Source organism: Rhipicephalus microplus, chromosome 2 (genome assembly GCF_043290135.1).
Source record: "Rhipicephalus microplus isolate Deutch F79 chromosome 2, USDA_Rmic, whole genome shotgun sequence".
Taxonomy (NCBI): Eukaryota; Metazoa; Arthropoda; class Arachnida; order Ixodida; family Ixodidae; genus Rhipicephalus; species Rhipicephalus microplus.
In genome coordinates this window covers 35,531,161-35,557,310 of record NC_134701.1, presented here as the reverse complement: position 1 = coordinate 35,557,310, position 26,150 = coordinate 35,531,161, and the positions used below count along the sequence as shown (strand labels likewise).

Here is a 26,150-nt window from a genome sequence, read left to right as displayed (position 1 = left end):
TGACGCGTAGGAGACGCTGAGACATCGTTTAGAATCTCAGTAATGTGTTACAAGCACTCAAACGCACTTTTGTAGGCTACGATGCACGCGCGCGAATTAGAGACGCTCTCGGCAGCTTCAGTATACTACACGGCCGCCGCTAAGATTACCCACCAGAACCCATGACGTTGCCATGCCACCCGGCTCGGCCGCTTCGTTCGTTCCACTGCCCTTAGCCCCTTCTGACTGCACTAGCGGGACAGGCAGGCGCTGAGGCCTCGCCGCCACGTCGGCGCTGCGGCCACCCCGGCCGCCCGTCCACTGGTACGTGTTCTGTGTCCTGGCGCGACCGTCGAGACGGCGCCTCCCCTTTCTGCCTCGCCTTCAGATAAAATGCGTTGCGTACGGCAGTTTTGCATTCGAGAAATTGTGCGCATCTTAGGAGATGTTTTCCTTCCTTTGTGGGTCGCGCTCACGCGGAGACTTCGTTGGCTCCGTGCCGGAACTGATGATTGTAGGGGCCTTATTTATGGATCTGCGGACGCGGTTAACGTTCATTGGCAGTGTGCGTACGCAGGGTTATCGCAGACAGCCGAATAAAACGGTAAATAACGAGTTGCGTTATGTGTGTTTTGATACAATAATAATACAATAAATTACCAAGGCTGAGTGGGCACTTATTGCACATTGTGTCTGCACTGTTGAAGGCATAATAAGCTGCCGAAAACTGAAGGGAGGGTAGAGATTGAAACGGCGTTGCGAACAGGGTCCGATTGCGCTATCACATACTATACTATTGACGGCGAAGCTCAACCGTCCTCCAAGCTTTCCCTTTTTTTTTCTTAATGGGGCACTGAGAAGGTGAAGTTTGCACACAGCTTCGCGCTTGAGAGGTCATGAGATCACTTAAGGTTTTCGTTCAAGGCAACCTTCACTTGAGGGAGAAAGCAGAGATAGAAACTGCAAAATCGCTGCGCACAATGTGCGTCGCGCACACAATGTGCTTTCTCTCGCGGGCCATTTCAGCGTTTTTTTTTGCTTGCGCAGTGCATTTCTTTTTTCTGAACAGGCTCGCGCGGCGATTTTTGTTAAAGGGCTTCTCAAGACCTTGTTGTTTTACATGTATTATCAGTGGGTTGCGTAGACTGAAGGGGCAAGAGGTAAGTGCAGCAAGAACGGTAGCTATAGGGACAGGCAGTTCAAAGTTATTCAGGCTAGAAAATTCAAATTACAATAAAATGGACAGCTACCCTCAACTTGAGTTTTGTGCGGTCAGCTCTCCCCCCCCCCCCCCCCCATCTGATGTAGGATGGCTCCCCCAGTTTCTAAACTAACTGAAGGCTTTTACGTACAGTAAGCTTGCATGCCATAGAGCCCGTTATTTCAAACGTACTGAGGACGCCGTTGCGATGGTTAAAATATTTATCACACTCATAGTAACTCACTCAGTTCCTACTCGTTGCTACTCACACTCACAGCAACTCACTCACCTTCGCAGTCAAGTCTACTCACACTCATGAGTACTCACCCACGTTCGTACTTACTCCTACTCACATGCATGAGCTCTCACTCACTCCTAATCACACTCATAAATACTCACTCACGTTCATACTAACGAATACTCACACTCATCAGTACTCACTCATGTTCAAACTCCTACTCTCACTCACGTTCTCACTCACGTTCATACACTCTCCTTCTCACACTCAGAGTACTCACTCACGTTCATACTCACTCCTACTCACACTAACAAGCTCTCACTCATTCCTACTCACACTGATGAATACTCACTCATGTTCATACTCACGGATACTCACACTGATGAGTACTCACTCACATTCAAATCTACTCACACTTATGAGTACTCACTCACATTAATACTCACTCATACTCACACTCAAAATACTCACTCACGTTCATACTCATTCTTACACTCACAATACTCACGTTCATACTCAATTCTACTCACGTTCAGAGTACTCACTCACATTCATACTCACTCATAACCACACTCAAAATACTCACTCACGTTCATACTGATTCTTACTCACACTCACAATACTCACTTACGTTCATACTCAATTCTACTCACGTTCAGAGTACTCACTCACATTCATACTCACTTATACTTACACTCAGAGTAGTCACTCACGTTCATACTCACTCCTATTCACACTCAGAATACTCATTCACATTCGTACTCACTCCTACTGACACTCATGAGCACCCACTCACGTTCATACTCACTTCTACTCACACTGAAAGTACTCACTCACGTTCTACTCACTCCTAATCATACTCATCAGTACTCACTCATACTCACACTGACCACATTCAAATGAGTATGAAAGAGTGTGAGTGAGTGTACTCATGAGTGAGTATGCCGAGCTATGTCTCCGACACACTGTCAGTGCTCTCGGGAGTCCCGCAGGGATCTGTCCTGAGACCACTCTAATTTTTAGTGTGTATCAACGACATTTCTGCCATCATGGAGCAAGGTGTGCAACTTAAACTGTTCGCAGATGACTGGTCATTTTATTCTACAGTATGAAACAAAGAAAATCAAGTAAAAAATAACAGCTTTTTACAGGCATTGAGAAAATGGTGCAAAAAAATGAAATATGAAAATTAATTATTCTGAATTGACATACACACATACTACTTCAAAGAAGTGCTGTCTTTCATTTTCTTATACCATTGTAGACAATAAATACTACTGAATTTAAATATCTAGGATTAACGACAACACAAAATTTATCCTGGAACGTACACATTTACAATGTTTGTTCAAAGACAAATGGTAAGCTATATTTTCTGTGAAAAAAAACAAATAACTAGAGGGTGCAATAGCCGATGTGAAAATTTCTGCTTACAAAACCTTTATAAGGTCAATTGTTCAGTACGCGTCGGTAGTATGGAGCCCTCATCAATATTATTTAAGAAACAAGTAGAAAAAATTCAGAGGTACCCAGTGCGATTTATATCCTCCCGGTATCGAAGGAAAGAGTCAGTTACACAAATGTTCCATTCTTCTGGACTGCATTTTTTAGAAATGCGCTGGTAGAAAAATCATCTGAAGTTACTATTTCAAATACTAAATGATCATCTAAATATTAGTGAAGAAGTATACTTACCGCCACCAGGTAAACAAAGCTCAAGAAGCAATTCCAAGAGTACAGGATTCATACCAATAGGCTCAGATACAGCTTTCCTAACACAATTGAAATGTGCAATGAATTGCTGGTGTGTGTTGTTGAACAGACCGACTTGTCAAAATTTGAACAGATCTTGGATCTGTACAAATGTACCGCTTGATCTTGATGTGACTTGTATTTGTGTATTTGCTAATGGTGTTCTTTTTTTTACTTTATTATTATGTTACCCTCTCTGTAAGGACTCTCGCAAGAGAGTTGACAGTATTGCGAAGTAAATAAAATAAAAGTAATAAAAAGCTTAATCTGAACATCCAGTATGCTCCCTTCTTCTGCACCATGACCCCGTGACAATAATAAAAGAAACAAATGAACCAACAATGTGTTAGTTCAGTGGCAGTGGTTCAGCCATGCTTCACGCACACGCCGCTTTGACCAGCAGCAAGGAACAGTAACATTTCCTAAAGAGCAAACAAGTCTCTAACAATGTGAATAGGCATTAAATATGACATTAATAAGTCGAAGAGATGCACAATTGCATTTAGCAAAATAGCACGAAAAAAGGAAGAAAGAAACTCGAACGATATTACTAGTGCGCAGTGCTCCTTGGTATGCAGCCTGCTGCATGATAATGACTGTCAATGCTATTTTTTAAAGAAGGGGATGAAATCAGCCCTTTATTATTGCACACGCTGAGAAAATGCGATAAGAGTTTGAAAGAGTAGCACGCAAAAAACAGCATGAGCCATGTTCCTCAAGCACGGCAAGTCCTCTCGCCACATGGTCCTGCGTACAGCACCCCTTTAGGCGCTGGTGCACTTTGGGGACCGTGGACGCTTATACCACCTTGCAATTCTAGCCACCCTAGTTTCACAAAAAAGCCTGGATCGAATTGGGTTGGATTTTTGTTAATGTGACCAAGTCGCACACAGAAATTTCAATTTCTAGATTTCCAGCGAACTGTACAAACGCAAGAAATAGCCGAAATCCAGGAGTCCCCCAGGAAACTTGGCACGTATAGAATGAATTACTCTCTGAACGCATGTACAAAAAAGGAAAAACACTTGCACTACCTAGCAAACACCACCTTAACAAAATGGGGTCGTGGTATGCACAACCAAAAAGGCCCACCACCTGTTTGTAGTGCTTTTTTGCTGATGCGCTGTTTGCTTGTACATACAACTGAGTAAGATGCAATATATACAGAGCACCCTGTGGTGCCATACATGGATTTTTTTTCTGCATGGTGTGGCTAAATAAAAAAGTCCTATCTATCACAAGAAATGACACATGTGATGTTTTACTTCAGATGGCACTTTGTACAAGAATGAGCAACATTTAGTAGTCCGACTCGGGCACAGGCGACGGTGGTGGTGGATGGCAAAAGGCCCGCTCATTGAGCGGTGATGGAGGGCAGCTGGCATCCGAGACACAGCCACGGCTGCGTGGTGTTGGCGGTGGTGGGTTGGGGTCAGAGTCATAGAGCGAGTCATCGCACCGGCACGGTTCACTGTCATCGCACACGTCTGTTGAGCAGGGCGTGGGGCCACCATACAGTGTGGCTGGGCTGGGCGGAGGATTGAGCGTCTCCCGCGGATAGCCATTGCTGGAGGCGGTACTGGACGGTGGTGGGGCCACCGGTGGCTTTGGGTACGGCAGCATACGATAGGCAGCGGCGTGCGGTGCGGCAGCAGGTGCTGTACGCGTGCGCTGCTGGTAGCAGCAGAGGCCTATTGCAAGCAGCACCGTCAGTGAGCCAAACACGATGAGCAGGACCACAGTGGTGGTGGCCGTGCGACCGGCACTGCTCACGGCCTCGCACACAAGCTCATCTGAACGGTCAGCACAATCAGGCCGCCGATCGCACACACGTGAACGATCGATGCACTGGTCTCGCGAATGGCACGCGAAGCGATCGGCGCCGCAGCACAGCTCATCCGACTCGTCGGCGCAGTCGGCTGTGCCATCGCACAGCCGTGGCTTGGGCACACAGCCACCATCGCGACAGCGGAACTCCGTGCCTGGTGCGCAGCCTGGGGGGCAGTCGCGTTCATCCGAGCGGTCGGCACAGTCATTGGTACCGTCACAGCGGACCTCCATGGCCACGCAGCCACCCGTGGCACAGCCAAACTCGTGCTCGGCATTACACCGTGCCGCAGTCACACAGTCGCTGCTACCATGCAGCACCAGTCCTGGGGGACAGGTGCACTGAGCGCGCCCCCGCACTGCGCGGCACAAGTGAGAACAGCGGTGACCTGTGCATGGGTGTGCCGTCTCGGAGGGCGGCCGCCGCTGCACGGTCAACAGAGCACTCAGGTGCGGCCGCCGTGCTTGCAAGGGTCGCATGTCGGCGCCACTAAGCTTATGGGCGCGCAGAATGCACTGTTCGGCCCGGTCCAAGATGAAGAGCTGTTCTCCAAACACGGCCAGGCCATTGGCTTGAACATTGGACAGCACCACTTTCCTGCACAATTGCATTTCCGCTTATAGTCAATGCTTATCCTGGACGCTTAACTGTGTCTTTCTTTCCTGTTAGAAGAAAAAAATTCAACCTTTAAAGAAAATTAAGAATGTACTCTTTGTAGACTTGAAATAGCATAAGATATAATAAATGTTCTACAAAAAGTTCTAATAACACCGACAAAGAAAATCTAAACCAAGGCACTGCTTAACTGCTTTTGCCACGCAGTGAAGCATTGCTTCGTTTTTTTTTTTTTTTTTGTGAGACACAAGTGAAATCTTACACTTATCTCATTAAGTTTTTTTTTCCTAATTAAGGGAGCTTGAAGGTGTCCAGTACAAATGAATGCCTATGATGCAAACAATCCATCTCTAAACCCAATGTTCAATAATCTTCACTAGTTTGTCTAGCGTGACCTCTTTCCAGGAGCCACCTCTTTGCACCTGTTGGCGTTCCAATATATGCACCCAAGCATATTTATTTTAATTTTTGACAATAGTATTACGAAAACAATATCGCATGCAGTCCTAAAACATTTTGTGCCGCTGTGTAGTCTGGGCCAAGTTGCGCTTAGGCGGCCTTCTTGTCACGAGGAGAAGTGCTTCAGCCGGTGCACGTGTTCACCTCTCATGAAATTAGAGTAGGTATAAGATAATGAACACACTTTTGGCAGAGAAGACAACTTGAGGCTGTAAACAAAACAAACCCCTGAATGGCTGTGGCTGTTTCAGGCTGACACGAACCATCCTTGCCATGAAACTTAAAGCTGAGGTGCTGTCACCTTCAGACTCAAAGCTCATTGTCACTCAACTCAGGTGCAGTCGCAGAACAATTTGAAGCGGTGGGTGTTTTTCGCAGCGCAGGTGCGCACCAATGTGCACGTGACACCAGATGCGGCCATGTGTCTGCTGCAAGAAAGTGGCTGAAAAAGTGGCCACCTCCACACTTAATACACGAATACCTACGGAGATATATATATATATATAACAAAATAAAACCCCCCTGACTCCACGCAACAGCTCTCTAGTGAATAGGTGTCATAAATTTCAGGCATTTATAACCATTCAACACTGTCAGATTGCCAAGCTGACACATTTGACATTTGATACTTGACTTGCACAAGTTATTTTGACTACGGGACATTTATGCTACTGTAGCATAACCACGAACATCACACACACTATCAAGTGCGTCAGCCAAGGGCATTTTCCCAATAACCCACTGGTTCGCACAAAGGTGCATCAAAAATGTTGCCAAAACGGGCATATTCAAACTGATTCTGAATGTTGAGTGGCTGAGTGCACAAGGAAGAAATTGAACATGCCAAAATAGGCTACTATTCAGTGTCAATCACCAGTGATCGATTTGAAAAGGCTTTGTAACGAAAGAGACAAGCACATCACCGACCAATTTAAAAATAAAATGATCTTTCGGGATCTCTACAGATCATTCTTCACAATGCAATGATGGCTAAGCACAGGGCACTATAGGTTGGGTCGAATGAATGACGCGAAGTTCGAGTGAACGCGATTTAACGTGCCAATTGATTGACCACGTCTAAATAATTAGTGATACGAGATTATTTATTTATTTATTTAAGTCCTTACAGGCCTTGTTAGAGGCAATGGGTAAAGGGGGCATCATAAAGTATTATCACACATAGTGGATACTCATTATTATACAGGTTGAAATGAATAAAAGTACGCACATAGCTTTGCGACACAGTAAAATATCTATAGTGGCTAATGAAAAAAAAGAAGCAAAGGAGTAGATCAACGCATGCACAATTGAAACAAAATAGAGGGAACATGAAACGATACATTTTGTAAAAAGTACAGACAATTCAAAATGAAAACAGAGTACAAAGGATGGGCGAAAAGAAATAACACACTCATAAGCAGGAACTAATTAAACATAAATAACCAGAAAAAAAAGGGGAAAGAAACTACACTTTGACAAGTTCATGAAGAGTAATGCGAAATGAGTAGAAATTTATCGAGTTTTTTTTAGATATAATAGAATCAGGAAGTGAATTCCACAATCGGATAGCACGAGGGAGCGTCGACAAATTGAATGCGTGAGTGTTTTCATACATACGAGTGAAACTGAGGTGATTATGTAATCTGTGAGATGTGCAAGGCGGAACTTGAAGCCTCAAAGAAGATAGTTTATCCGAATAAATGTACTCATGAAGCAATGACATGAGCGCAAAAACCTGACAAGCACTGAGTGTAGGAAGGGAAATATCTTGTTTTATATACATGAGATGCTAAATTTGTAAGTATAGTTATGAGAGATAAACCTAGCGGTCCCATTTTGTACTAATTCTAATTGCTTAAGTTGTTATGGTGGGGTTATCATATTAGAGAGGTGTATTAGAGGTGCGGGTGACCAAATGTCTGAAAAGCTAGCTTGCAGATGTTGGAGGGAGGCATTAGACATATGGTTGTGACGTGAGAGGTTTGACGTTAGATGAATTCCTAAGCACTTGTATGTAGTGGCAGGAGAAATCGGGTTGTAATTTATATGATAAGAAAAATTAGAGACTAAGTGTTTTCGGGTAAAAGAGACAACCTTGCATTTAGATGAATTGAGGGTCATTCACCATGTTTTACACCATTGGAAAATAACCTGAAGAAGATCATTCTGCATAATGCGATGGTCATTGGGGGGGTGACTATGGTGCGGTATAAAATGCAATAATCTGTGAACAGTCCTACACGGGAAGCTAGGTTATTAGGAAAGCCATTGATTACATTAGGAATAGTAGCAGCCCGAGAATGCTACATTGCGGTACTCCGGAAGTAACATAGCATAAGGAAGACGGGAGATCGTTAACTATTGTGAACTGCTGGTAGTTTGAAAGAAAATTTCAAAGCCATGTTAGTGACTGCAAATCGATTTTGGGAGCAGTTAACTTTGAAATCAGACGGCACTGGGTTACATGGTCAAGTGCCTTCCAAAAATCAAGAAATATACTATTAATCTGTAAGTTCTTGTCCATGTCGAAATGCGAGTTTGTTGTAAATTCCGAAAGCTGTGTCTCACATGAAAAACCTCTCTTGAACCCGTGTTGATTGGGGAAAAAAAATTTATTTGATTCCAGATGCAATGACAAGCTCGAGCATTTTACAACAAATGCAGGTTAGTGAAGTCGCTCTATCGTTATCTGGTGAGTGCTTGTCGCCATTTTTGAATACCAGGACAACTTTCGAAATCTTCCAATCAGACAGGAGCTCTCCTGAAGTTAGTGACAGCCTGAAGGTGTGATATGAAGCCTCCCATGTTACTTCCTGACCCGTTTACTTAGCATCATCTGCAGACACATCTGTCCCTGCATGGTCCTTGGTGATGTCATACTTCTGCAGCTTTTCATGCCGGCATAAATTTCCGATTTTGCCAACGTATGCCAATTCGCAATCAGTGCAAAAGAGAAGATACGTCATGGTGACTTTTAAAAACAGGCCAACTCTGGCAAGTCTTTGAGGTCAACAGATCTCAATAAAATCCACTGAGAACGCGTGTCATCTGCACCATAACATAGGCTCGAGATATGCGCAGACTCTTCACAAGTTAATTTTATTGATTGGCCCACCTGGCTTCTTTGGTTAAAGCAGTGGAAAGGATGAAGAAAGGGGAGCACAAAACAAACGCTTGGTTTCTTCTTCATCCTCATCCTATGTGCAGAGTTTAAACTAAAAATGTATGCCTACCAACTCCCTTAAGTTTCTATACTAGTGTGCAATGTCATTTAGGACAAAGTGGCAGAACTGAGCTACTCGTATACAAAGTCTGATACTCGCAAGGATATTTATTTGGGTGTGGGAATTTCAGTTCTTCGTAGGTTTGTGTGCCATGAGTGGCAAATAGTGTTGCCCTATGGGCTAGACACGATTCACCTTGGAGAAAAGGAATGAGCTGGTTTAGGTTGGAAATAATGATTTCTGAAAATTGCTTTACCATCATAGGCTCGTAATAGCCGAGAGAGTCAACGCCAAAATTTCATTCTTTTTAATTTAACGCCGAAATCTTGGCGCATGTCGTCACAAATTTCAAAATCTATTTTTTCTAATCCAGAAAATTTTATTGAGCCGATGCCAGCCAATGAAATTTTCCTGCAACTTAATTTATCAAATCTATAGCCTGATTGGAAGACAATTTTACTCCATTGTTACCTAGCAGAGACCGTCAAAATCTACGTCATGGTGCGGGAACTTCAATTGATTGATTGATTTGTGGGGTTTAACGTCCCAAAACCACGATATGATTATGAGAGATGCCGTAGTGGAGGGCTCCGGAAATTTTGACCACCTGGGGTTCTTTAACGTGCACCCAAATCTGAGCACACGGGCCTACAACATTTCCACCTCCATTGGAAATGCAGCCGCTGCAGTCGGGATTCGAACCAGCGCCCAGCAGGTCAGCAGCCGAGTACCTTAGCTATACACCACTGTGCCGGGGTATGGTGCGGGAACTTCAAGGTGGCACCAGCACCCACAGTTTGCACGCCTAGACACAAGAACGAAGTCACAAAATGACTTTTTTGGCGGTAGGCATTCTTGATGACATGCCTTGTCACTAAGCATCTCACAACAGAAAGCCAAGCTTAGAAACAGCTCAGAAAGCCAAGCTAGTTGTTATGTATTCATCCTGAAAAACATGGGCTGTGCGGACACGAACGCAGACCTCACGCACTTCAACGAGGGACACAAAGCATTATGCCACAAATTGAACCTCAACAATTTTGGAACGGCAAGCCATTTATATACACCATGTACCACTGGCGGTCCTCAGAGCTTAGAAACTTCGGCGTGTTTTCATCATCAGTTGCGAGATGATACAATGGGCAGGCATGGTCAAGAGTTGCTGTATGGTACCGCTAATCGGCGAGCGCTGTCCCGTGGTGCAAAGTGATGTGAAATGTTCAGCTTCACGTGGGGAGCCAACTTCACCTGCACAACGGCGCTGCGTCTGCACGTTCTTTCCCGCGTGGACCAGTTTTCGCCAATGGCCGTGAGTGCTTCAGCGTGTGTGCGCATGTTAAGTGTGCACTTTGTTTATTGGCTCCATACCCAGGCGAAGTGTTCGAAAGTACATTGTACTGACAGTTGTGGGCAACATATGACTGAGTGTGGTACGCCTACCACCGGCAGCTACAGTCGAATCTCATTAATTCGAACACACTTAATTCGAACTTCCGGTTAGTTCAAACTCATGATGAGGTCCCGTCACAGCTATGTATTCCAATGAGCGAAAACGTTCGGTAATTCGAATGCGCAAAATGTACGACAGTTAATTAAAACATACCGCGTTCCGAAAGTGCTCTCAGCACCCCGCCCAATCTCGCGGCGGCACTTGCGACACCTCAACGCTGCGGGGGAAGGAAATGAAAAGGAAAGAAAAAGCTGCGGTGGAATGTTTGCTCCCTCAAATGTCGATCTGCGATGCGCCCGTGTCACGCTTCTCCCTTTTCCGTCCCTGCCAAGTAAAGACCCTTCTCCTTCCAATGCTGCGTGCGAAGAGAGAGAGAAAAAAAAAACGGAAAGCTGTCACTGGGTTGAATGAATGTGTGGTTGAAGGAAAGGAAACAGACACTATCCTCTGCAGCCCTTGCCCCTTGCGTGAGCACGGCTCTGCGTCTTGAGGGGGGGGCGAGGGGTGGTCTCTCACGCGCCGGACCACGCTTCCCCCCTTTCGTGTCCCTGCCACGTAACCCTTCTCCTTTCAACGACGCGCGCGAAGAGAGTGAAAAAAAAGCTGCCGTGGAGTGTTGGTTTTCTCTCAAATGCCGATCTGCATCTCTCCCCGTGTAGACGCTCCTTCTTTGCTGCCACGTGCTGGCCATGCTGTGGCTGAGGCTCCACTACGCAGTCGTCGTTGTCGTCGTCTTTAGAAAATGTCGGCGCTGGACATTTTTGCGCGCAGCTTCTCTTGCCAGTAGAATGCTGAAGCCAAAGTAGAAAAACTTTGCAAGCTGCGTGCGAAATTGATTGACTCGCTGCAAGTCAAACGTGTGACGACGAGCATCACCGATTACTTCAATTATTAACCGATGTCCTGTGATTTGTGAATCGATGTAAGTGCTTTGAAACTTCCCCCTCGTGTGTTAGCTCAATGCACATGAGCCACTGCATGGAGAGCCCTCCGTTTGTTTAGCTTTCATTAATTCGAACTTCTTTCAATTCGAACAAATTTTTGGGCCCCTGCGAGTTCCAATTATTGAGATTCGACTGTATTACTATTCATACTAGTTATACCATTGTACAAATAAAATTTAATTGAAAAGCTTTTGCATTTCTGTTTCGCAGCATGAATTAAGGGTTTCAATTCACAGGGTCCCTTTTTGAATGCTAAGATGACTTGACGGCGAAAGCCAGCATGCGTTCCCATGAAAGTTCACTGTAATGTCGGTTGCGTTCTCAGTTCACATGTTTTGGGCTTGATTCGCTCTTTGTTAACCTTGGTTTATCTTGCGCACTAAGTGGACATGCAATGTTTTCTTAATTAATGTCTGCAATGTTGTCTAAATTATTGTATTCTTGTTGATTTGCTTTAGTTTGTGTTAGTACTTTAAATTCATTTGACCCCATTTTAATGAAGTTAGGCATACTTTATTTGATATTGGGTGTACTATTTGACGTAATACGAGTATTGGCAGCACTCATGTAGTGGTCAAAAGACGGCCTTTATCGTGTGTTCGAAGACGTATAAGGGTTTCGCCTTGATTATTTGAATGTGTACTGCACAGAATGCGCGGTTCATGTAGACATTTGAAATGTATTTGAAACTAACTTTTCGTGCCGCTTTGTTGAACAGTGAAGCCGTTGTGAACGATGATTAATGACAAATTACAGCTTGTCTGTGGTTGCGAGCGTAACCCCACGTGCAATAATATTTTGTCGACGGCCGCCGATCAGCTGGCATTGGCAGCCAATATGCATTCTTTTTGTCAATCATACGGGCCTAAATTTCCTTGAAATGTCCCTTAAGACTGCTAGTATTTGCCTTCCAACCAGGGGAGAAAAGGTCGTGTGCATGCTGAAAATAATTGCACTGCTGTTAGTTGCAAAACTACGGCACAGAAAAGCGAACGTTCGAGCTGTTTGATCGTAAAATGCATCTGAAAGCTGTAATGGTCGAATCTGCCCACTGCTGGAAAACTGTAGTTCACCGCGTCATTTTGTTCATGGATGCCATTCGTTAGAGCTTCTAGCAATACACAGCTTCACTGCAAAAAAGCAATCTTGCTGGGTGTGCACGAATAAGTCTGCGGCACGTCATCCGCACTGAACATCGCACCGTATTTGTCTCCTGGGCGCGCGACGAGTGGCTTCACTGCACAGCCGTTGAACATAATAAGGACCTACGTGCAAATCTGCTCTTATGCACAGCATATACATAAAGCCCCTTGATCTTGTGAAAATACTGCCATCTAGTGTACTTGCCGCCTCACGCGCAATCTCCTTTTTCTCCCTCCTTGTCCCTTCAGAGTTCCTCTCGTTTTCTGCCGCTGTTGCTGCGCGATGATTGGCCTCCTTTGTGGTTGCCCGTGGAGATACGCGACTCATGTGTTGTGCTGATATTTCTGTTTTTTTTTCCTCATCCCATTTTTCTCTGGGGCTGCGTGTAGCTCGCGTAGCGAACGTAGTGTACGCTTTGTTTTCTGCGTTGTTTGCTGGCACTATGACTTGTGATTGCGCCTGTTGCTAAATAATAACAGAGCACCTTAGGGCGCGCCGCACTCTAGCAAAGAGGATGATGCAGAGGGGAAATCGGGGCATGTGCACATGGTCCGGGCAGTTCGCCTCTAGCATTGGCAATAAATGGACGTCTCTCCATCACGTCTGGGCAACGAGTCATTTCGCTACATTGTTGGTGCCACGAAACCCGGAACTGCCCCTCGAGAGACTTCCTTTCACGTCACGACTATGGCGAACTCTGACCACCTTCGGAAGAAGTGCGGCTCAATCAAATCTGGTGTCACCTGAGCCCTGGCACTTCCAACGGATCTCCTGCAGCAACCAGATCCTGATGCCTCTCAGATTAACGGCCACGTGGATTACTTCAAGGACAAGAAGGCAGTACCATCTAACCTTGACGACATCATCCTTGTGACCAAAATGAAGAAGTCCTCGACCCCGAAGTAGAAATGGTGCAAGAATACGAGAAAATTCTTTATGCGGTGTCGCACGCCAAGTTCTGGCTTCAAGAACGTGAGAGGACAGCCAGAACGCTGGCTCCAGCAACTGAGTCCGGGCCTAGCTACCTCGGATCTCCAAACTCCGCCAACACAGCAGGCCAGGTGAGAGAGCACCGTCAGCGTTCAGTGAAACTATCGAAGCTACAGATACCAACTTTCGATGGTAGTCACCGTGGATGGCAGTCCTTTTGGGACCATTTTGATGCTACCATCTACAAGAATACCGAGCAGTCACGCATAGAAAAATTTAAGTACCTTCTCATGTACTTAACCGGGAGCGCGAAGCGAGCTGGCGAAGGCATCCATCTAGCGGAGCAAAATTACGACCTTGCATTCAATACCCTCACGTATTGCTTTGGATGCCAGGATCTGCTTGTGAATGAGCATGTTGATCATCTCCTTGTGTTAGCTCTGAAAGCTTCGTCTGCTGTACAATAGTGTGCAGTTCCACGTTAGTGCCTTAGAAGGCCTCGAAGTTGCGCCCGACCAGTACGCCATAGTCTTAAAAGAGCATTGATATCAAATTTACTCATGCCAAGATTTTTGCGTCGACGAGTAGCTATATACCTCGTAACAGCAATCCTCGACCTAGAACGTAACAGAGGGAAGAATAACTATACAATTTATTGATTTATATCAGTGGTATCTAGCCCGATTCATGACAGCCGGCAATCCTGCCGTTCTTATTGCTGGGAGCACTACCAGTAGTGCGACCTCGCGGTCACCTCCAGATCCCCCCACAGCTGAACACTTCTCCACAGGAATTAGTGACGTCGAGCTCAGCTGCTCCGCAAACATTTCATCTACTAGGTGGAAACATTGTCATGCCTTGTCACCTGCATGCCGTCGTCGCGGTACAAAGTGTTGACTCAGGTTGAATATGATAGTCTGGTGTCTTGGAATCCCCACGATTGGACCCTTTACAGAACAGCGATTCCAAAATGGACACCGTTCCAAGCAGCACTGAGGAGGTGCCCGAGGATGTCATGTTCGCTCGTGTGTCTCCGTTAGCTACGTTGGTGTGTTTTGGTGTGCACAGCATTCAGGTATACGCAAAGGGGTCAACGGAATGTCGTTATGGGGAATGACCATCAGCATAGAAATAGAATACGTTCCCTGCTTGCAGGTTCTTCTTTGCGCCTTGTGGGGATCTGAGGCGCGCCCGCAACCATTTCGCGGGCATTCCGCCGCACGACCGCACCCAGTCGCTTTTTCTGCTCTGGCAACGGCGCGTGGCGATAGATGGCGCCACGTGCGGGCGCGGCACGCGGTACGTGCGCGCCGAGGGAGCTGCTGGCTCCTCCGTGGTCGGCGCCGGGTAAGCACGTGTTTTTTTCGTCCGCGTCTCCTTTGGGAATCACCGGACTGTAGCCTGCCTGGGGTGGCCTTGGCACCTCGGCAGGCGTGTTTACTTGAGTGCTAGCTTCGATAGCGTACGCTAAGACTACAGCAGTGCCTAGTGCTTGAAGTGGTCGTACCACACCGAGCCGCACTTGCCGTAGGCCTAGGCGCACGAGGCTTGCCCTAACACTCGCGACCAGGCCCAGTGGCCATCGTGAGAGTGCACAGCGTAGCCACGAGGGACCTTTTCCCGGCCGGCGTGTCGAAGCTCGCCATTGCCTGCTGCAACGTGCTCGCGGCTTCCCCTGATCGTGAACGTCGGCGTGCGGGAGCCTTTGCTCTCCGCGTCCCAGGAGCGGACGTTGTACTGTTGCTCGGGGTGCTGCCAAAGGCAATAAAGTGTTGGTGTATTTCTGTACCCTGTCTGTCTGCCGCGCCGCGCTAATCGCCTTGTTAGTCGAGCGCCCGCGGAGCGGTGCGCTACACGCGAGTAGGTGACGGAGTCGCGGCCCTGTGGCTCGCTAAGCATGAACCCGCGTTGATCATCCGCTACAGTGGGTAGCGGGGTCACCATAGCCTCCAGATGTCGTCACCTATACTCTCGCCGTTGCAGCGGCAGTAACCAGGTATTACGTGGACGCAAAAAAGTCTACATATGAACTAAAATTGAATGATACCTGCGTGTTACTTGCTAACGCTGGTATCTGTCTATACGCTGTTCCACTTTGAGAGCTTGTGGTCGTTTTGGCGTATAACATATAGGTGATATGAAAAGACACTCTCATTACGCTTTTTCCGCACTTCAGACGAGATACGTGATGAGCGAGTGCGTACCCAGGCTTTGGCGCCAGTTGGCACCACGATAAGAACACTCGGATCGTAGACGTCATCGCTACTAGCGCATCGTCACTCGGCATGGTATGTGTGGAATGTATCACACCGAACACGTAGCGCTAGTGAGCGCTTATCCTTCGATGAGGAAAATCGTGCACCTTCGACTTTGACCGGAACGATTGCGTTTATTTGCTGGGTGCACAAAGATCCCTTGGCTTGCTGGGCAGGCGCTGTTTGCGAGAAGAGTGCGCTTTTTACACAGCACAGTAACAAAATTAACTGAGGCACTAGTTAGATTGCGCTCATACCTGCACCTGTGATTACGTTTCGTGCTTCGTTTTTGTTTAACAGCGCGTTAGGTGTTGAGCGATAAATGTCGTTAGTTCGTTCTCGTCCTGTGTATGTTGTTTTCGTGCATGAGCTGCGTGCTGCACGATACTATTTGCTTGCCGTTCTCAATGTTACATTGCAAGTTGTTCATTGCTTCACGCTTGCGGCGAAACTGTGACTCTTCTTTATTTCGGACAACCATGTCCTCGCCACCACGGGGATTTCAGATTAGGCACTGATGGAAACTCTTCGTGACCACGGTGATGATAAATCTTCAGATGTCGGCTCGTAACATGCTTCTGTCTTGCGCGGAGATTTCGCAGTCTGGTACCTTTCGCGATTAGCCGATTAGTTCTGGCGAAATACCACGGCTCAGCTGACGCTTTATTCAAGGAAGAGTGAGGTGGTGCCGATGATGAAGAGGAACGATGCGAAGACTGATGATGGTTATTGACAGATGAGGAAGATGAAGTCCAATGAATTCTTACACTAATTTCCTCTCGTCGAAGGAAGCTGCCAGCCTGGCTGCGAATCACGCTGTGGAAAGCATACAATAGGGTTTGAGACGTGAAACGTGAGACGTAGAAGGGGCTTCCCGATTTCTTCGACCTCTTTCCGTTCAAAGCCAGCTCCTGGAGCTCCGTTCAGGAGGTCGCTTACGCTAGCAGAACGCTGTGGCGCAAAAGCAAGCCCCACCGAACCACCCGCCGCCAACCCCAGCCCGGTCAACAACCCCCCTCGGGAGCCTCCAATCTTCTCCGGTCTGCCTGATGAAGATGTTGAAGACTGGCTCGACAACTATGACCACGTAGGTGTCTACAACAACTGGAAGGAGACATCGAAATCAGCACGCGTCCAGTTTTACGTCTCTCAGGTTGGCAAGACACGGTTCCTAAATCATGAGAGCGACTTCCAGGATTGATTTTCCTTCAAAGACCAGCTCCGACGTATTTTCCGCACACTGACCGTCCGTTCAGAAGTTGCTTGGAAAAAACCGGCAGAACGCGTTCAACATCGCGGTGAGCCCTACAGTTCTTATATTGAGGATCTGCTCGCACTTTGCCGCTGTATCAACGGCACCATGCCAGAAGCTGATCGTGTCCGACACCTTCTGAAAGGTATCGGACCTACCACTTTCAACGCCCTCACTGCGCACAACCCTTCGACGATTTCCGAAGTCGTCTTTGTATGCCAGAGGCTTGATACCTTACAGTCAATCCACCTGCGACCCGACTTCTCTGAGAACCTCCTGGCAATGTGTATGGAGCTCCGATCTATCAATCAAGCCATAATTCGTGAGGAATTACAAGCCTACAGTGTACCTCCTCCTAACAACGTTCCCGCTCAACCCGACTCTAGCGATCTGTGTGGCATTATTAGGGAAAAAATTTCAGCATTTTAAAGCACCCACCATGCTCCGCCTTGTCCCCAACCCGCTTCATACGCACAGATCGCTTCAAAGCAACCCTCGCTGTCTCAAGTACCACCACCTGTGACTGATCACGACTATATCGCAACCTTAGTCACCCGTCCACCGAACCCTACCTACTATTCTTCTTTGCAGGCCCCACGGCCTATTTGCTACTACTGTGGAATTAGAGGACACATTTCCCAGTTCTGCTGACGTTGGCAGCAAGATGAACATTGTGGTTATACCGCTTTTGAACGTGACGACACATGTGCTCGAGGTTACTACCGTTATGCCAAGAGTGCTTCCAACCATCGATCCCGGCCTCCTGTGCACATTTCCAACACGGCCAACAGTACACGTGGCTCCCGACCACGCTCCCCTTCGCCACTCCGACGCTCTGTTTCACCACTTCGGCCTGTCTCTCAACTGGCTGCCCAGTGATCGGAAAACTAAACAGTGCAGTTTTCGGAGGGAAAACTGCATCGCGGCGAAATGACCCAAGTCATCCTAAACGACCGTCAAACATGTTATTGGTAACTGTGCAAGGTGTGCGGGTGTTGGCTTTGGTGGACACGGGAGCAACTATTTCAGTTATGCGTGCCGACTTGTGTTCTCGATTGCGAAAAGTGAAGACACCCTACCTTGGATCATCTTTGATTCGGGCCAATGGAGCAATAATTACACCGTCGGCCCAATGTACAGCGCGTGTCTTGATTGATGGTATTCGTCATCACATCACCTTCGCTGTCTTGATTTCATGTGTCCATGAACTAATTTTAGGTTGGGACTTTCTCTCATCGGCATCTGCAATAATTTCTTGCCGTCAACATGTAGTCCAGATGACTGAGACCGATCACTGCATCGAACGCGTAGACGAGAAACCACTGCGTTTTTTCACAGCTTCTGATTCCTTACTGCTCCCTGGTTAGGAGCAGCTCATCACTATCACTTGTCCGAATATTGCCAATGGTAACATTTTTATCACCCCTTCCAGCCACTGTCTAGCTCGCGGCGTTGTACTCCCCTCCAGCCTGGTGCGGTTCAAAGACAGTGTTGCGATAATCCTTGGCCTGAACCCTACCACGAAGCCGGTCCTACTATCCCAAGGTGTCGTGTTATGTGGATACCCAACCAATATCTTTGGTCTTTCTTGACGCCTTGCCAGCTCAGCCACACCAGGGCCAGCCTGCTACTTCCTCTTCCTTTGCTCTCGGCATAAATCCTGACCTTTCTGCTTCTCAACGTGAGGCGTTGCTAAATTTTGTAACGAAACACCAGGCCTCCTTCGATGTCAATGCTTCGGCACTGGGACAGACGACAGTTGCGCATCATCACATCGACACTGAAGGTCAGACTGTTGTACGCCGTAGTCCCTACCAAGTCTCCTTGGCCGAGCACGAAATCATCGAGGAGAACGTGACCGATATGCTAAAAAGAAACATCATACAACGCTCTACTAGTTCTTGGTAATCACCCGTTGTCTTGGTACAAAAGAAGGATGGCTTGGTACAATTTTGTGTTGATTACCACGCGCTCAACAAGATTACTCAATAAGATGTACATCCGATGCCCCGTATAGATGGTGCACTTGACTCAATGCAAGGCGCCCAATACTTCTTTGCCCTTGACCTTCGGTCCGGATATTAGCAAATTCCAATGGACGAAGCAGACGAAGGAAAGACCACCTTTTCTACGCCGGATGGTCTTTACAAGTTTAACGTAATGCCATTCGGCCTATGTAATGCTTCCGCCACATTTGAAAGTATGATTGACACTGTTCTTCGTGGCCTCAAATGGAAAACTTGTCTATGCTACCTTGAGGATATCGTCGTGTTTTTTTCCACTTTTGCTGATCATCTGCAACGCCTAGATGAATTGCTCACATGTCTCTCTAATGCCGGTCTTCAACTAAGCACAAAGAAGTGCTACTTTGGCAACACAGCTATAAAAGTTCTGGGAGATCTCGTTCGTAAAGATGGCATCCAGCCCGATCCAGACAAAATTTCCGCAGTACTCAACTTTTAGCGCCCCTTTCGTTCCAAAGAACTACGCAGGTTCCTTGGACTCGCATCGTACTTTCGCCACTTGATTCGCAACTTTGCCACCATTACCGCTCCTCTCCACAAGCTTCTTGCTAGTACCGGTTCCTTCGTTCGGAATGATCAATGCGAAGCCTCATTTCGAAAACTCAAGCACGCACTGACATCCCTACCGGTGCTTTGTTATTTCGATGACAAGGCATCTATGTTATTACACACTGACACTAGTGGACAAGGAATCGGCACCGTACTCCTCCAGCGTGACCATGCTTTCGCGAGAAAGTTGTCGCGTATGCAAGCCGCACTCTGACCTCTGCAGAGAAGAGTTACTCGATAACCGAACAAGAGTGCTTGGCTGTTGTCTGGTCTACCGAAAAATTTCGCTCGTATCTACATGGTCGACATTTTACGGCTGTGACACACCACCATGCTCTTCGCTGGTTGTCAGCAATCAAAAACTTGTTGGGGCGACTTGACCGCTGGATTCTCCGGTTACAATCACATGACTTTGACGTCATCTCAAGACCGGAAGACAACACCAAGATGCTGACGCTTTGTCACAATGCCCTTTGCCACAGTCTTCGGCGCACGTCACATCCCCTCGTCAAATTGGACATGCGGAGGACGTCTCGTCAATACCATCCCTTTCTCCCCTACCTTCATCTACCCGTCATTCAGTACTTACCACTCACCAGCGAGCCGATTCTTATTGCACTGACCTCATCGGTCGGCTTACCGGTGCTTGGTCTTCCCCAAATGCCGGGCTCCGGAAACGACTCCGACTATTCAAGTTGCAGGACGGTGTGCTCTATCGATACATTTTCCACCTTGAAGGCCATCAATGGGTTCCCGTCGTACCACGCGCACTACTATGCACTGAAGTTCTGCGCGCTTCATAGGACGACCCGACGTCAGGCCACTTGGGTTACTACAAAACCTACGAGCGCATCCACAGTCATTTCTTTTAGCCAGGTCTTTCCATGACAGTAGCTAAGTATATTGCCTCATGCACATTTTGCCAACACTGCAAGTGGCCCACTACTGCTCCAGTCGGGGCTCTACAACCACTTCCTCACCAGCCCTCCACCACTTTAAATACCACGGTTCAGCTGACATTTTATTCAAGCAACAGCAAGATGGCGCCGATGATGAAGAAAAACGACGCAAAGACTGATAATAGTTGTTGACAGATGAGGACGATAAAGTCCAATGAATTCTTATACTGGTAATATGACTAATTTTAGGTTGGGACTTTCTCTCATCGGCATCTGCAATAATTTCTTGCCGTCAACATGTAGTCCAGATGACTGAGACCGATCACTGCATCGAACGCGTAGACGAGAAACCACTGCATTTTTTCACAGCTTCTGATTCCATACTGCTCCCTGGTTAGGAGCAGCTCATCACCATCACTTCTCCGAATATTGCCAATGGTAACATTTTTATCACCCCTTCCGTTGCATGTAATTCTATATAAACCCGATAGCAAAAAATTGTAATGTTATAATGTTATAAGAAGTAAGGCTGGCAGCCAACTCTTTTGGATCCGATATTGTAGAACTCAGGCAAAATGCTGGTGTGTGCAAATACAGCCGCTCCAGAGAAAAGTGCTCGTTCAAGACCGGTGGCTTACTTTCTGTTCGAGCATTTCTGTTCTGTGGTGCTTTCTGTTCGAGATGGCAGTTCTAACACGCGGAAGTTGTTATGTAGTTCCAGGCGATATGAAATGCGCCAACTCTTTTGATCTCTTCTTCAGGAGCGCTCTTGTGCTTTTATTCGCTCGTTAAAGTTACGATGTATGGGGCATGTCACGGAACATGGCAGCGACGGCAAAAACCCACCGAGAGTGTTCATACAATTGCTATCTCAATATTAACACAGTTTTTTATTGTAAAATCAGTGTTTTTGGTTAGCTCTGCCTTCAGACCCCCTATTGTTCATTTTTTGAATTTCCGGGCCAAACCTGCATATAACGAAATCCTTTTTAAAAAAATTTTCCCGGGAATTTATCAATTTCGTTATATGCAGGTTTAACTGTAATAAAAATAATATAATATTAATAATAACAATATAATAATAATAATAATAATTATACAAACAAAAGGCATGAGTAGCCCGACAAGCTTCTGCTAATGGCAGTTATAGCCTAGACAAGCATGCATAAATTTACAGACACAAGCGACGCGTTTCGAAAGTCATATAGGCTGTGTGGTATGTACAGGGGTGGAAGCGGGCTTCAGTCTTTCGGAGCAGCTCTGGAGCACCAAAAGGTGCGTTTTAGAGCATAAAAAAACGTAGTTTTGTGAAAGATTTCTCATGTCACACATCACTTTAATTATAATTTTTGCTTTCTGGTAGATACAAAAAATTTTAGTGGTTTTATTAAGCATGCAGTTCTGATCAAGCAACCAGACTTACCCCAGATAGATATATATTAAACCTTACAACATCAAAGTTGACAGCAGAGCAACTCAAAGAAAATACCTATGCGGTGCTCCAGACAGCTACTATACCTCAGATGAATGAAAAAAATAATGTTACAATGTTTCAATGCTCAAGATGGGATTAAAACAACACATCTAACATGAACAGCAACTCAAGATTAGAGCTGAGCTAGTATATTAAATGTTATCTTCGTACTAAACTATCGGACTCTATAAAAATAAATATAAAAAACTGATGTTGCGGCCTTTGAAGTGCCACCGTCGACATGGGAACCGCAACGAAATTTAGGTGAGATTTCCAAGCAATCAGTAAAAAGCTTTTTATTACCGACTATATAAAAATAAATGTAAAAAACTAATGTTCCGGTCTTTGAAGTGCCACAGCCGACAAGGGAACCGCAACAAAATTTAGATGAGATTTCCAGGCAATTAAGTACCGTATTTACTCGATTCTACCGCGCCCTCGATTGTAACGCGCACCCGATTTCCACTACGAAAAAAAAAAAAAAACGTAAGACATCGATTGCAACGCGCACCCATTTTCCTCGCTGGCCCGCACGATCATACCACTCGAAAAAAAAAAAAAAAAAAGACTCCTTTCGGGAGCGTCTTCCATTTAAATATGAGGTACGGGCGAAGCTTGTGCCCATCTGACGTGTAACAGAGCATTGCCGTCACTGTACTTTTACCGTGGACCGATGTCAGCACGCGAACTTGCTTCGCCCCCTTCTTCTTGACGGTTGTGGTGCCAAGCATGTCGAAGTAACGAGGCGTCTGATCGGCATTCTCGATTTGCCCAAGCAGGTAGCCGTTGTTGCACCGCAAGTTTAGGACGAACCTCTGAAAACTGTGAAGCTTTTCATCGTACTCCTCCGCAAAACTTTTCGCATATGCATGTTCCCCTTCGGAGGGAAAAGTCTTTCCTCTTCATAAAGTTAGTTAGCCAGCACCTGCTCGCTTTAAACTGGCTCCGCATTAGACCTTTTTCTAAGACTAATTGCATAGCCCGCACTTGGAGCAGTTCTGTCGTCACGGGCCGCTGTGCCGCTCGCTGCTCAAGCACATACTCGCCGAGCAGCTCTTTAGTTTGCGGAAACCGACCCTGGTGTGGTCCACTGAAGCCTTTGCATGAAGCTTTGCTGTCAACAGTCTTCTGCTTTTGTTTCCGCCGGTCCTGCACGCACGTTTTGGGAACTCCGAACGACCGCGATGCAGCCCGATTTCCGTCTGTTTCTGCACGCGCGATAACTTTTCTTTTAAAAGCAGCATCGTGGTGCACTCGAGTCTTTGGAGTCGGCCCTTCCACGCCGTCGATGCTAATGCACTACTAGATGACGAAATCCTCAGCACACGTACGAAGTGCCGCACATGGGAAACACATAGGCAGAAATGGCCGACGCGCCATGCCGACGCACGTAGGGGGCGGCCATTTTGGATTTGCTGATGGCAATAGATTGACCGTAATTTTTTTGTTCGTACTCGATTGTAACGCGCATGCGATTTATGAACTCGCTTAACCGGAAAAAAGGTGCGCGTTAGATTCGAGTAATTACGATAAAAAGCTTTTTATTACGATAATAAATAAATGGACAGAATCGAAAGTTGGGCTAGTTGGATATGCATGGTGTAACTGTCCGTTCAAGCGCACGAATAAAAAGAAAGGAAGAGAGGACAAGTGCTTTCTCGCAACTAAACGATTTATTAGAAAGGGAAGAATATATACTTAGGCAATCAAAAAACAATGCATTCGTGTAAAGGCAAAAAGTACACCCGTGGCACCCCCAAAACACAGAGTAAAAGAAGAAAGATTATGCAGGAACATAATCTAGACAAGCAAACTCTTTATCGTGCAGCAAAACCGAAGGCTGGCTGACGCATTGTTCTTCTCTTTTTGTTATGTGAAAAGCTTCCGTCAGCTCACAAGTTAATTGATTGTTAGATCGAAAAACCATCTCAGTATTCAGAAAAAGAGGATAGCAACCGCACTCTCTGCAGTGAACCGTGAGATGCGATGCTCCCAAGAATTTCAAAAAAGAATCGTGCTCTCTAATCGTGCTATCCTCTTTTTCAGGATACTGAAGTGATTTTTCGATCTAACAGTCAATTAATTTGTTAGTTGACGGAAGTTTTTCACATAACAAAAAGAGGAGAACAATGTGTCAGCCAGCCTTCGGTTTTGCTGCACGATAAAGAGTTTGCTTCTCTAGATTATGTTCCTGGATAATCTTTCTTGTTTTACTCTGTCTTCTCGAGGTGCCACGGGTGCACCTTTTGCCTGTACACGCATGCTTTGTTTTTTGATTGCCTGAGTATACAGTCTAATCTCATTTATTCAGACATGCTTAATTTGAACTTCCAGTTAATTTGAACTCACAATGAGGTCCCGTCAAAGCTATGTGTATTCCAATGGGCGAAAACACCCGGTAATTGCGCCTTGAGGAGGGGGTTCTCTCACGCACCCATGCCACGCATCCCCCTTCTTTCCCGTCTCTGCCACGAAACCCTTCTCCTTTCAAGAACGTGCGCGAAGAGAGAGAGAGAGAGAAAAAAAAAAGCTGCCGTGGAGCGTTTGTTTTCTCTCAAATGCCGATTTGCTTCTCTCTGCGTAGAGACGCTCCTCCTTTCTCGTCACGTGCTGGCCATGCTGCAGCTGCGTAGCGGAAAGACTACGCAGTGGTTGTTGTTGACGTCTTCAGAAAGTGTCGGCGCTGGGCATTTCCACGTGCAACTTCTCTTGCCAGGAGAATGCCGAAGCCGAAGTAGAAATGCTTTGCAAGCTGCGTGCGGAATAGATTGACTTGCTGCAAGGCAAACGTGTGCAGACGCGCATCACCGATTACTTCAATTAATAATGAATGTCCTGTGATTTGTGAATAAATGTAAGTCTTCTGAAACTTCCCCCTCGTGTGTTAGCTCAATGCACATGTGCCACTGCATGGAAAGCCCTCCGTTTATTTAGCTTTCATTAATTCGAACTTCTTTTAATTCGAACAAATTTTCGGGCCCCTTCTAGTTCGAATTATGGAGATTCGACTGTATATTCTTCCCTTTTTAATAAATCGTTTATTTGCAAGAAAGCTCTTGTCCTCTCTCCTTTTCTGTTTATTCGTGCGCTTCACCAGACTGCTATACCATAATATGGACTCTCCATAAGTTTTGGTCGTCGCTGCCATGTTCCGCATAAATTACAAGTTGGTAACATTCGCCGCGGATCGTACATTCGACCTGTGCGTAAAATTGCGCAAGCGGGGATGATGAGCCCTGCTCAAACAGATATAAAAGACGCGGCCGATCTCTGTCACTTGGAGTGCGTGCGTGGTAGCACCCTGCCGCATGTTAGACCTGCCGTCAAATGCTCAAGCAGAAAGGAAACACGCCACCCGTCTTGAAGAGCATGAAAAGGCATGAGGAAAAGGGTGGGTGTAACTCGAGCAGCAGCTGTTAACTTTGATTTTAAGGGCGTAGTTGCGATAGCTGGCACGCCGGCTATCAGCGAGCATCAATGCATGGCTCATAAACCGTACTAAGTCGTGAGCTCTCAACGGGAAAATGTTGTGATGGTATGGGGGTTCAACGCCCCAAAACACCACATAATTATGAGAGACGTCGTAGTGGAGGGTTCCAGATATTTTTACCACCTGGAGTTCTTTAACGTGCACCAAAATTTGAGCACATGGGCCTAAAGCATTTTCGCCTTCATCAAAAATGCAGCCGCCACAGCCAGGATTGGATCTCACGACCTGCGGGTCAGCAGCCGAGTACCTTAGTTGCTAGATCACCACCGCGGGGTGGGAAGAGATACATAGTGTGATAAGAGCATTTTTCCATGGAGTGGCCGTACACTTATTCTCTTACATCAGGGTTTTGTAGAGGGTCATGATGTTGGGTTCAAAAGAGTTAGCTGACAGCCTTCTTATTGTGACGAGGTCACTATTGGTCCTGATGTTGACGAGGGCAGC

The 26,150-nt window shown here is 46.4% G+C and overlaps 1 protein-coding gene across 2 annotated transcripts in view; it reads right to left on the bottom strand.

Moving 5' to 3' along the window:
* Nucleotides 1–4,403: 4,403 nt before the first annotated feature.
* arr (low-density lipoprotein receptor-related protein 6) overlaps nucleotides 4,404–26,150 on the bottom strand; it is a 345,664-nt gene continuing 323,917 nt past the window's right edge. Inside the window, exon 17 of one of the 2 annotated variants that reach the window (XM_037420245.2) lies at nucleotides 4,404–5,595. In XM_037420245.2, coding sequence (XP_037276142.2) covers nucleotides 4,470–5,595 — 1,126 coding nt within the window. In that variant the 3' untranslated portion in view covers nucleotides 4,404–4,469. Of the gene's footprint in view, nucleotides 5,661–26,150 lie in introns of both variants that reach the window. The other variant, XM_075886375.1, reaches the window with a different exon arrangement.